The 11,936-nt window shown below is 41.5% G+C and overlaps 1 protein-coding gene across 1 annotated transcript in view; it reads left to right on the top strand.

Moving 5' to 3' along the window:
• rell1 (RELT like 1) overlaps positions 1-3,875 on the top strand; it is a 48,697-nt gene extending 44,822 nt beyond the window's left edge. Inside the window, exons 6-7 of the mRNA XM_042069005.1 lie at positions 113-251; positions 3,689-3,875. Of these exons, the coding sequence (XP_041924939.1) occupies positions 113-251; positions 3,689-3,709 (160 nt within the window). The 3' untranslated portion in view covers positions 3,710-3,875. The remainder of the gene's footprint in view (positions 1-112; positions 252-3,688) is intronic.
• The last annotated feature ends 8,061 nt before the right edge of the window (positions 3,876-11,936 follow it).

The raw sequence follows: 11,936 nt of genomic DNA, 5'->3' as shown, positions 1-11,936 counted from the left end.
CTCACTGTACCTTGTTCATCTATCTCTGTTTCTCTCTCTCTCTCTCTCTCTCTCTCTCTCTCTCTCTCTCTCTCTCTCTCTCTCTCCCCTCCTTCCTTTTCCACTCTCTAAGGTTCCGGGTGACCAAGTGTGAGCCCAAAACGGGTAAGGAGCGCCGCACCCTCCTGATCACCGAACCCAACGGGACGGTGTCCGCCGCCGCTCCCACTGAAGATGCAGCCCCTGAAGAGCGACGCCCCTCACAGGCACAAGTGAGAAGCCAAACCCCCCCCCCAAACACACACACACACACACACATACACATCAGTTATCAGGAGAAGGGGAAGATGACACTCCCTCCACAAAGCAGTGCACGAGTCCAATTGCTGGTCCACATTCAGTGGGCAGTGGGTGGCCACACAGCAACTGGATAAGAATCAGGGTCATTTGACACTCTTTGTCTTTGGGTCACTGAACCCATTGTGAACATGATTCTTTCATTCAAGGTAGTTGCTGTATTTAAGACATGTTATTAAGTGTGCTTGCAAAGCAGCACACTTATTGTTCTTCTTAAATTTTCTTATTCCTGTAAGCCCGATTTTTGGCCAGCTCCTGCTCCAAGACCTTTTGAGATATCGCCACCGGTTCAACTCTGGAACGTCCGGCCGGAACCGGTGTAGTGTGGAAATTGAAAATGATGTCACTGACCCTTGTCATTCTTCCGCCATATTGGATTGAATAGAAAGCGAAACTAAAGTTTCACAGGTCACAAATTTGGTCCGAACTTCACGAAACTTGACGTACTTGATCCTTGGACCAAGCCTCACAAAAGTTACAGAAAGGATTTTTGATTTTCAGAAGCGTTTGCCCGTCACAGCCAAACGAAATCGGCGGCGAAGCTCCGAAACAGGAAGTCGTCCATATCTCAGGAACACTGTCACATATCGATACCTAATTTTGAATATGAACTCGGGACTCCAATGTGAGGGTGCATAAGCTAAAAAAGAAAAAAAGAAATATTCCAAAAGTTTCCAGCATTTGGCAAACCACCCACCCGTATTTGGTAACTGCCACCTTGCACCTTTGCAGTTGCACTCCTATCACAATGCCTTCCAAGTATGCACAATGTCTCTGGGCATCCTTGCCCAATCATGAAATCCTTGCTCAGCCATGGGATGGTATGGACTTACGAACTGAAATGTCAAGGAGAACATTAGCTATTTATTGCTGACGTAGTACAGTTATTTTCACATTGACGGTATTCAAATTAAATTTTTCATTATTGTTAAATATCATGATGGGAGAGTATTATTAAAAATGTTACAAGTATGCAAATTCATATGTTTACGGGCATTTAGGTTTTACTGTGTTGTTTTGTTATAAAGACATGCAAGGAATTCTCAGGGCCATGTAATGAACAGTGGTCGGCAGCACTCCATACGTATTAATATGAATAGGTGTTTCTGTAAACCTAGGGACAATAAACAGCTATCTCTGTTACAAAAATGAGCTGGTAATCGCTCATTGAAGAGGGAACTATGATAAAAAGATTATTTTCCTAAAAGCATGGAGTTGACGAAAGAATAAGCAGGAAATGTCACGTTAATGTTAAATACATCTGAACGCTAGGTGGCAACGTTGTATTACATTTCACTAAATAGGCCTACGGTGTGAGCTTCACAAGTAAGGAAGATGCAAATATTATGTAATTCATCATGGGAAATTATTGGAAATGTTATTTCTTGTTTATTCTAATTGCAAACCACACACATCCATTTGTAATCACACGTACACTTTTAATAGCCTACCTTGAAAAGACTCTCATTTAGTTTATTTGATGTTGCCTAGCAACGCAGCCTTCAGAGCAAAGATTCTAGAACAGAGCTTCAGAGAGACACGTTTTGAGTTCGTGGCCAAGTAGCCTACCTAAAATATCGGTTTCCATGTGTATGTGCTGGATGGTGTGCGTCCTTTATGAAAGTTTATAGAGTTACAGACATAATGAGTCATGTTGTAGTGGTCAACATAAATGTGCTCCTTCTGTTATTAGAATGCTAAGCGGAGAAGCATGCTAAGCAGAGATTTAGTATCATTAATTTCTTGTGTGGCTAGCTATAGGGAGGAGATGTATGTTGCTAATTGGGATTTATGTTGTTTAGCGTAATGCCATGGTCATTTGATATGAGATCCTTGCACTCGTAACTTCGTCACTTGTAACTTTAGGACTGCTATTTTTTTTACTAACAGTAATTCACGAAGCACTTTAGCCTTAAAAGTAGCACCTAAGTCTGTGACCGCTTAAAAGAAGTGGCGAGGACTCCTAACTCCTAACACAATGTTTTGAAATGCGTCTACTATTGTCTACAGGAGCTTCCAATCGCGAGGGAACTTGCATTGTAGGCATAACTAAGAGATGCAATGACACCACCAACGACCAAAACTAGCCTATACTCATTGTCAACATGTACATTAAATGTAACGTTTCATGTGAATCAAATTAAAATGTTTTCTTTGCAAACGTAGGCATAGGCATATGGTGACAGATTCATTTAATAATGCTGCTGTGTGAATCACGGTAAGCGCGAAAGAAGTGGCCACTTCTTAATGGGACCCACTGTATGGAAGTGGGCTAAGTAAAATAGAGATGTTTCAAATAAGATAAGGTTAATTCTACGATATGCCCGCTTGACAACGGCAGAGATAGAACTGGCCTTTGGCCATAGCAACCATCCATTTAGAACGACTGGCCTTCACAGCAACCAAAGATCTGAGCTGTGTTGCAATGTGAGGAAAAGTATAGAAAGGTGATGAAATATACAGAGACAGGTCAAGAAATATAGTGCAATGTAGACAGTAGTATACAGTTGATTTACAGACGGTGGTTTAGAGTAATATGAAGTATTCCTTTATTCTGAGATACATCTGAGATAGGCTACATCAATAGGTTCTCAAAACAACCCCAGGCTCACAAAACAATCCCAAACAGACATAAGGTCTTTATAGAGCAAATCCATATAGATTATTTGCTAAATAAACCAGTAAAACATAATTCGTGGGATGGAATATATAACATTCACACTCATAGCTCATATTTTTTAAAATAAATCAGTGAAAAAGTATCCTGACAAACAAGCAGCTTTTTAATGTCATATTTCATAATTTCAATTCCTGTAGGTTCAAATTCTGTAGGTTACCTGATAGCCCAGTTTGAGAGGCGCAAGACACGTGACATTATTTATTTTATTGATTTGATCTCAGTCATAGAAGCTAAATTCGAAGGCAGGCCAAAGGTAAAATCCAACGAACCGCATTCAACCCGCAAGGCAATATCTCAAAAGCTCTAGGAGAATAGCCCTCTCCTAGAGCTTTTGAGATATTGCCACTGCTCCAACACTGAAAGGCACTGTTACAATGCCTGGATCAAGCCAGGTTCAGCATAGCGTATGCCACTGTCTGCTCACGTTGGTGACCGGACCAGGGCAAGCACACTTTCGCAGTTCCCGCCGGAAATGCAGTCTAGTTTTGTTTGAAACACTATCTGGATATACAATGGACTGCCCAAGAACGAACTAAAGTTAAAAAAGCTTTATACTCATGACACAACATTGCACCTACAGTATATATCTGAAAAGCCTTCAGCATTTAAGTGTTATTGAGTTTGAGTTTAAGGTCTTTGAAGTGAAAATGCATTTTGTTGCCTCTGTCCTAGGAGGAGACGGATGCAAAGTGAGATGAGAAGTTGGAGGACCAACGCCGACAGACTGAGGAGAGGCACAGCGCACCGGCAGAGAGAGACTGAAAACAAACGTTTATAATGCATTTTAATCCCAAAGTAAATCCAAGCTATGACCAGCCAATGAGACGACACATCAGCGGTCTGAAAAACCCCTCACACACACACACACACACACACACACACACACACACACACGCACACAGCAGCAACCAGTATGAACACGCCAGCATCACCACACACACACACACACACACACACACACACACACACACACACACACACACACACACACAAACACTCTCCCGTTGGTGGACAGCTGTGTCGGTAAGGGGAGTTTGTCCATCCTCCTTAGCCATAATCCAGCCAATCAGAGGCTGGCTCACAGAGATGATTGACAGTGGTTGAGGTGGTGATGAGAGACAGAGTGAAGAGAATTAAAAAAAAGAGAAGCCTTTTCTTGTCGCAATCGACCATGATCAAGGCCCTAAATCATCCAAGGTCAATTAGCAGATTGGGCCACGGACCGAAGCACAAGGGTCTGATGACCTTTCGACCCCACTCAATCCATTGCCGTGATGACCCCCTCCCTTCACAAACACATGATGGCGTCGCTTTCAGTCGTGACCTGCCCTTTATAGGGGGGAAAAAACATCACTGTCAAGTGAAGAGGCGCAACTGTTAATGGTTAAACCCTCATGGTGCCACTGTCAGACAAGAGGTGTCTGTGTGTGTGTGTGTGTGGTGTGTGTGTGTGTATGTGTGGTGTGTGTGGGTATGTGTGTGTGTGTGGTGTGTGTGTGTGTGTGTGTGGAGGGTGGGGGTGTTTAAGAGTGGAAGGGTGGTGACCTGATGTCTCCAGTAGGTCATAGGATCCAAATCCACATCATGGCACATGAACGGTGGTGGAGGCGGCAGCTGCAGCGGGTGTGATCCCTGGAGCCATTTTCTTTTTCATTTCACTGAGACTACAAAAAGGACTGCAAAAAGGACTACAAAAAGGTCCTGGAGTCCACACACTCAGCTCTCACAGGGTACAATCTTTTATCCGACACCTCAGACTCCTCAGTGTGTATTCTGGAGCGCTGACACAAAATACACATCCTGGAACCAAGTACCTGGACAAGACTGATCGCTGTGCACACACTCCAAAATGCTTAACTGCCTAAAAGAAATGTAACAGAATAATATAATGATAACATAATGTCTTTATCCAAATGCTACTCAAAGCTAGCTAGCCATTTATCTTGTCAACGAATGTTTATGTCCTGTTCCATGAAGATAAATGCAAGTCCTGCTTATACACTAACTGCCAGTTTGTAATCGGGTATCACACTGGACACCTAAATTCACAATGTTGTATTACCTCACACTGAAAGTAGATTCATGGAGCCGTCTACAGATATATCCCCTCTGTGAATATTTGCTAGTGTTAATGTACAATGCTTTTGACAAGTGCTTGTTCAAAGCATTTGCTTAACTATAAATCACTTGTCTTCCCTTCATCTTTTTGATTTTAGTGAACGGAAAACACTCCTCCCTCTCCTCCTTTCATCACTCCTTTTTTCTGTCATGTTTATTTGACCCGTTCAGACAGATGAGGTGGTGAATGTGTTTCTTCTCTCGTGCTTCCTCGCGCGTTCGTTTGGTTTAGCATTTCACTGAGCATAGCGAGTCCTCCATGCCCCTCACTGAAGGTGGATAAAGAGTAAAGACAGACCATACCAGCGAGGGTTTTGAGTCTTAGTGGAAATTTGATGATGTGCTGCGAAAGTTAACAGCTTGGTGTGTGTGTGTACAAGAGGTGTGTGTTTTTGTATGAAAAGAATAGATGCAAAGACCCAATATTTTAACAAGGTTTTGTTTGCTTTTGTCTCGCTCTGTTTGGTTGTTGCTGATACTGTCATAGGGGTAGACGGACCAGTTTCTGTTGGCCTGATGTTGGCATGACTTAAGTGAAAGCAAAGCTCAAGTGAAAGCGTGCGGTTTCAATACATTGCCATCTGACAAGGTTAGTGAATGAAGCTGCAGACGCATCAGCTTCTCAATGATGGTCATGACGGTCTACCCCAGTCTGTGACGATGTTCCCAAACATAGCTTATTTGTAAAGCCAAAAAAATTACCTCACAAAAAACAGTGGCCTTGCTTTAGGGGACAGCCAAGTTAGAATATTTGTGTGTGTTTGTTTTGCTATCTGTGCACTTGAGGTTTTGCAAAAAAAAATGTACAATTTTGTAACACACCTTCTTTGTATTTATTTGTTTTCCTTTGTGAATGAATTCATCAGTTTGTACAGGATTTGTTTTTTTTTTGTTGTTTTTTTTTTAATTGTTAAAAAAGCTCTTTGTGCTTGTTAGACTCTAAGACCATCATTCCACGTGATGAGTTCAGTTTTTGTTCCTTATTTCCCCTGTGTGATGCTGAAATCAATAGTTCATTTTGTGGGATGAAAATAGTTCTGTCTATCTGTCTGTCCAAAATTGGGGGCAGACAGAGAACGCACAGCTGGACTTGAACTTAATACTATTTTGTTTCAGAGGTCCAGCCAAAGAGTTGATCCTTTTATTTTTATTACAGCTCTCTGCCTTAGGGAATTGTCTCAATCAAAGCAAGTTCAGCATTTCACCAGATTGACAATAAGAGGCAAACACTTCCAACAGGGTGTGGTTTGTGCTGTGATAAGTGTGCACAGCATGACTGACTGACTGTGATTCATGAAATCTGAATGAATGGGAAAAAATGGCCTTTTTCTATCATGCATTGAAGCTGTATGGGACTGAACTTACACCAGTGGCACCCAATGTGAGTTGTTCACCTCCTTGGTTATTGGTTATCCCTGTATGATGATGTGTCATCTGTCTCTGCACATGTGTTTTGAGCAGGAGAATAGTCCAACCACATCTCTTTAAATTTTAAACATTTTAATCCTCATGGTTTATGCACTTTCATCATAACCCTGTTTGAGTCTGAAAAGGAAAATCTTTTAAAAAACAAAAGTGCCCTAAATTGTATATAATTAGTTATAATGGTTCCCTTAGACATAACATGAAACTATAACCCCATATAAACAATACCCTGTACAAGGTGGAAGATCCCCAAGGTGATTTTTGGGGTAAGCTTCCACAAACAAGTCTGGGTCATTCCCTGATCCTATTATGCATCAGGGCCTCCTAGTGTCTTTTAAGTCTGCATGTATTTGACAGTTCCACTGTTTTCTGCGAGACTTATAAATATAAATTGTGTGTAAAATATATTTAATAAAGAAACAAATATTTAGTTTAAAAAAATTGTAATTATAAATGCAAATAATATTTCATAATAAAAGCACTAATAAATATATTGAGAAATGTGCAAGGGAAGAGTTGTGGAATCTTGAGTGCAAAGAGCCTTTTTGTACAACGCATTTATACATTAAAAAGATTACGATGGTAGTGATGCTTGATTTCTTTTCTTTTTTTTCCAAGAGGTAAAATGATACAGTTCATTTCAGCTTGCCTATGATGCTCTAATAAAGGGCAAGGTGAGTGATGCCGTGTGTCTGTACACTTACTGTATGCCTGTCTGTCTACTGTGGATTTCCTGTGATCTTGTTATTTCCACCACCAAGCGACATTGGTATTTCCTTTCTCCTTTCGGGCCTGTCATAGAAGTGGCCTGAATGAGCAAACCAGGAGATAGGTGGATGGCAGCATCAACTCATTTAAGCGTGACTCAATTAACGCAGTTGGGCTAATCACAGGTTTGCGTGGAGCCTGTGTTCATGAGCAGATTAGCATTTCTGCGCCATGCAAAGGAGTGTAAAGTACGGCCTGCAGCGTAGGGGGGCGGAGAGTGCTCACAACCTCTCAACCATCAATGAGATGCACGGGTGGAGAGGAGCCCATGCTCACAGCACACACTCCACCGCAGTGCTTTGAACGAGACAAGTGTGGTGTTTATAGATTTGATTTCCATCTTCCACACTGAAAGTATCCACTATATGCCCGAGTCCAACATTCCAATGTGTGAAGACGACTCCAAATTCCTTTCTGCTTCCTTTTTAGGGGACTTTGTAAACTGTCCTCTGTGTTCTCCAGTGTCTGTCTATAAACTTTTCGAAACCAGACTTTTGGCTTTGGCTTTTGTGAGGTATAACTAATACCAAAATGACAAGGTTTAACTTTAAATCATGGAGTGGAACAGAAAGTGCACTTTGCTACAACAGTTTTTGTTACAGTCAACTCAAACAAAAGTGTGTTGTCATAGAAGAACTAGTCTAACAGGGTGTTTGAAATGGTGTCATTACACAGGGTGACTTAACAAGGCCAGTGAACTCCAACGGTGAGTGTTAGTTCCTTTCCACTATTGAATTGCACAGGAAAGTGACTCTTGTTCCCTTTTCATAACAGGTGGACACGAAACCAAGCTGCATTCTTCTAACCAATAGATGGTATGTATCAATCTAGACTTAATGTCTAGATATATAATCCTGTTAGATATAATTGCATACAGGTGGTCTTTGTGTTTTTTACCCAGTTGGCTAATTATTAATCTCTTTTGGCCATTATCAGGGTCAGTGGGTTTGACCTTGTCCTCTGGCTCACATCCAGAATTCAACCACTTCCTTCTCATTCTATGTTCTACGGTGACCCAGACTGTGTTCCTATCATTTCGTTTCCCCCAAAACTGTCCCCTTTGCCATGTGTGTTTACTCTACGACTCAACAAGATACTCATTCATTTGGGATGTTGGGTCAGTTTTAAGGTGACATTAATGGTTAACCCTTTGAACGTGAGAGGGCGGGTAAATGTTGACTTTGCCAGCTCTAGTCATGCGTCAATTATTAACTGCTCCTTTTGGTCTCAAGTGAAACAGAAATGTGTTCCATCCTAGTTTATGGATCTGTGTGGACTATGTATCTCATTCCAGGAACCACAGGCCACATAAACTTTCCAAGCAGATCTTAGTAATGAGTTTTTTACATGTTTGAGCTAACGCTGATATGGTGTATTCATAGAAAAGGACTTCAAAGGAAATGTGCTTACACTTTATTACATTTATGTGCTGGCATCATGTGCAGTTTCCAACAGTAACCTTTTCATATTCTGTTCAGGACAACCACCAGAATACATTTAATGCAAGTTAAAAGTACAGATATGATGTAGTGGCAAGTGCTTATAGAGTTACTAAGACCACTAAGAACCCGTCACACGGGTTATGAGATATTTGCAAAGCTCTAGGGTTGTGAATGTGACCGTTAGTGCTTGTGGTATTTTGGCTCTTGTTTTTCTGTGCATTCACAATAAAGCTGGCTTCCCTCTAAAGGTCACTCAGCTTTTACCATAGATTATACAGCCACATTTGAAGATTTCTGTTCATCAGCTTTCTAAATAGAGGCGTTAGTGTTTATGTGATGTACACACTGATTGACAAGATCTTTGGTTGAGAAGAAAATATGTGAACTCATGCACCAATACTAAAGCTTATGATTGGTGCAAATATATATTGTTTGACCAATGAGGAAAAGTGTGATAAGGTTACAAGCTTTAATACAGGCTATTCTTGCATGCACCCCCAGGAAAAGGGAAATCACAGGCTTTGTTTTGGACCTTTGTCATTTGGACTGAGTTGAACAGCTGCTGACAGGTTAGCATTAGTGGCTTCAGCTCCATTTTACATTAAGTGCTCCCGTTATAGAGCACTTCTGTGCTTAGTATATACATATTATAATGCAGTTTAAATCAGGAGGGGCTGATGCCACTGGTGGAGGTAGATGGGTGCTCCACCACAACCTCTAACAGCGCTCCTACTTCTTTAAAAACGCCTAATGGGATCGATGATGGACGGAGACACGGACAGACGGGAGGAAGGAGAAAAAGAGAAGTAACCCAAAGTCACAACTAACCTCTAAAACAGCTCTCTGTTCTGACCTTAAAAGGCCTTGGGAGAGAAAGAGGAAATCGTGACACTTTGGTGAGAGAGCAAGACAAGTGGGAGGAAGAGAAAGAAGAAAGAAAAAAAAAACAAGACAAGACAAGAGAGCCGCGGCTATTTTGGGGCTATTAAGAGAGCGGACATCACAGGGAGTCGGCATAATTAGGATGGGGTCAGTCTGTGAAAAACATTCTAATAGCCATCAGGAGGCCAGGCCAAACTTAGCTTGTTTTTCTCTCCACTGCGGAACGGGTGAGGGAGGGGGGGGGGGGGGTGGGTGGGTGTCGATGTCTAAAGTACAGTCTTGGACGGAGAAGTTTATGTTCACCTGTCACTATTCATGACCTCAGGGTCTAGTCTGCTAAGACTCACACGGATACACACAACCACAATCACAGATCTAGTATTATTGGCTGCCTTGTGTAATGTGAGCCAATGATACGTTGAAATACAAAACAAAAACTGCTGCCTCTCAGACAATGGATAAAGGCAGACGTATACACACAGACCAACATAGAGCATGTGAGTTCATATCTCCACATCTTAAGGACACAATTGTGTGTGTGTGTGTGTATAAACAGGTGAGTTTGGGCGTGGGGGGGGGGGGGGGTGTCGATGTCTAAAGTACAGTCTCCTCGACGGAGAAGTCTATGTTCACCTGTCACTATTCATTACCTCAGGGTCTAGTCTCAAGACTCACACGGATACACACAACCAAAATCACAGATCTAGTATTATTGGCTGCCTTGTGTAATGTGAGCCAATGATACGTTGAAATTAGGGCTGTCAAAATAACTGATTAATTAATTTGAGAAAAAATAACTGATTAAAAAAATAGTGCAGATTAATCGCTTCCGTATGACCTTTGACCCTGAGCCGTTCTAGTCAGTAACCATAGAGCTGCACAGTCCCGCCCACAGCCAAAATGCTGTTAGGTGCCGGATGTAAGACTACGTTTACACGAAGCAGGGTATTTTCCTAAACGAATATCTGGTCATCTACGTTTGCAAATAAAACTGCATTTACACAAGACCGTTTTTTTTTTTTTTTTAAATGTGTTTACACAAACCCGTGTACATACATGCTGTCATGAGCACGCCAAACCACAGTGGCAGTCTAACGATAAGCTCAAGCTCACATTAACCAATCAGAATCCTGAAAAGTTGCCCGAGCCACCGGAAACAGAAGTGTACTCTCTTCTTCGGATAGCAGCGGTAAAGCAAGTTGTTGTCGATACAGTAGGCCTACACATTCTTCTGTGCTCCTCCACATAAAAGAGGAGCTGAATTTGCAAATGCAAACAGACAAAAAGGGTCTGCACCAACATAAGCGCGATGGCTATTCTGAGCGCATCCATGATCACCTCAGCCCCAAAATGTGAAGTCGCACGTGAGAACATGTAAATGTAAACATTGGTCGCACATTTGGTGTACTTCTGTCGCATACTGTGACGTTGGCTGCCCAAAACTCTGTTTACCACAGTTTACAACCAAACGCATAAACGAAGTTTTCCAAAAAAATCACTTTGGCCGGAGTTTTTTTGGATAACCGTTTTACGGGGCGAATTCTCCGTTTGCGTCTAAATGAAAGGCTCAAACGTAGGGAAATGTCTTCGTTTATAAAAATACACATGCTCGTGTAAACGGGGTCTAAGATTCCCATTCATTTGTCCCATTGACGTTTGGAAAAATCTGTATCTAAAGAGTTTTACAGCATGTCTTAGGCTAACCAGTTTTACAGCATGTCTTAGGCATAACTCATAAGCATACAACATATCATTTCGAGTGAAAAAACGAAGAGAAAATCTAAAAAAAGTCAAAGGTACAAGACTGTGTACATATTTTCATTTCCGAGCGAAGGAACTACTCATCCCATAAACCAACGCGCCCCACTAAATAATATAGGCAAAATCGGTGCGATTTATTTTGCCAATGAAACCATTTCCAACCGGCGACAGCACGCGAACCCTTTCCTCCAAACAGTGATTTTTATATAGTGAATGTGCAGTTAATAGCAGTTATTTCAGGAGTAATCGTGTAAATAATAGTGTTTTGATATTGAATTTTATATTTATCATTGTGTATTTTATATCGTGTGTGTGTGAAAGCGGTTAACGTTAACGTTAGCAACATGGTGTGCCGTACCTGACTGTTATCCTATGCTGTCATCACTGCTCAGTCGGGCTGATGCATGGACCGGTGCATGGTCTGCTCTTGGACCACCATATTCAGTTTATTAATTTGCCGTGAATTATTACACAAAATGTTCATTAAATGCACGAAGAAGTATTCCTAGGTTAATGATTGATAT

This window comes from Alosa sapidissima, chromosome 18 (genome assembly GCF_018492685.1).
Source record: "Alosa sapidissima isolate fAloSap1 chromosome 18, fAloSap1.pri, whole genome shotgun sequence".
Classification (NCBI taxonomy): Eukaryota; Metazoa; Chordata; class Actinopteri; order Clupeiformes; family Clupeidae; genus Alosa; species Alosa sapidissima.
Note: the sequence above shows the minus strand (reverse complement) of the source record. Positions and strands in the feature narration are given on the sequence as shown.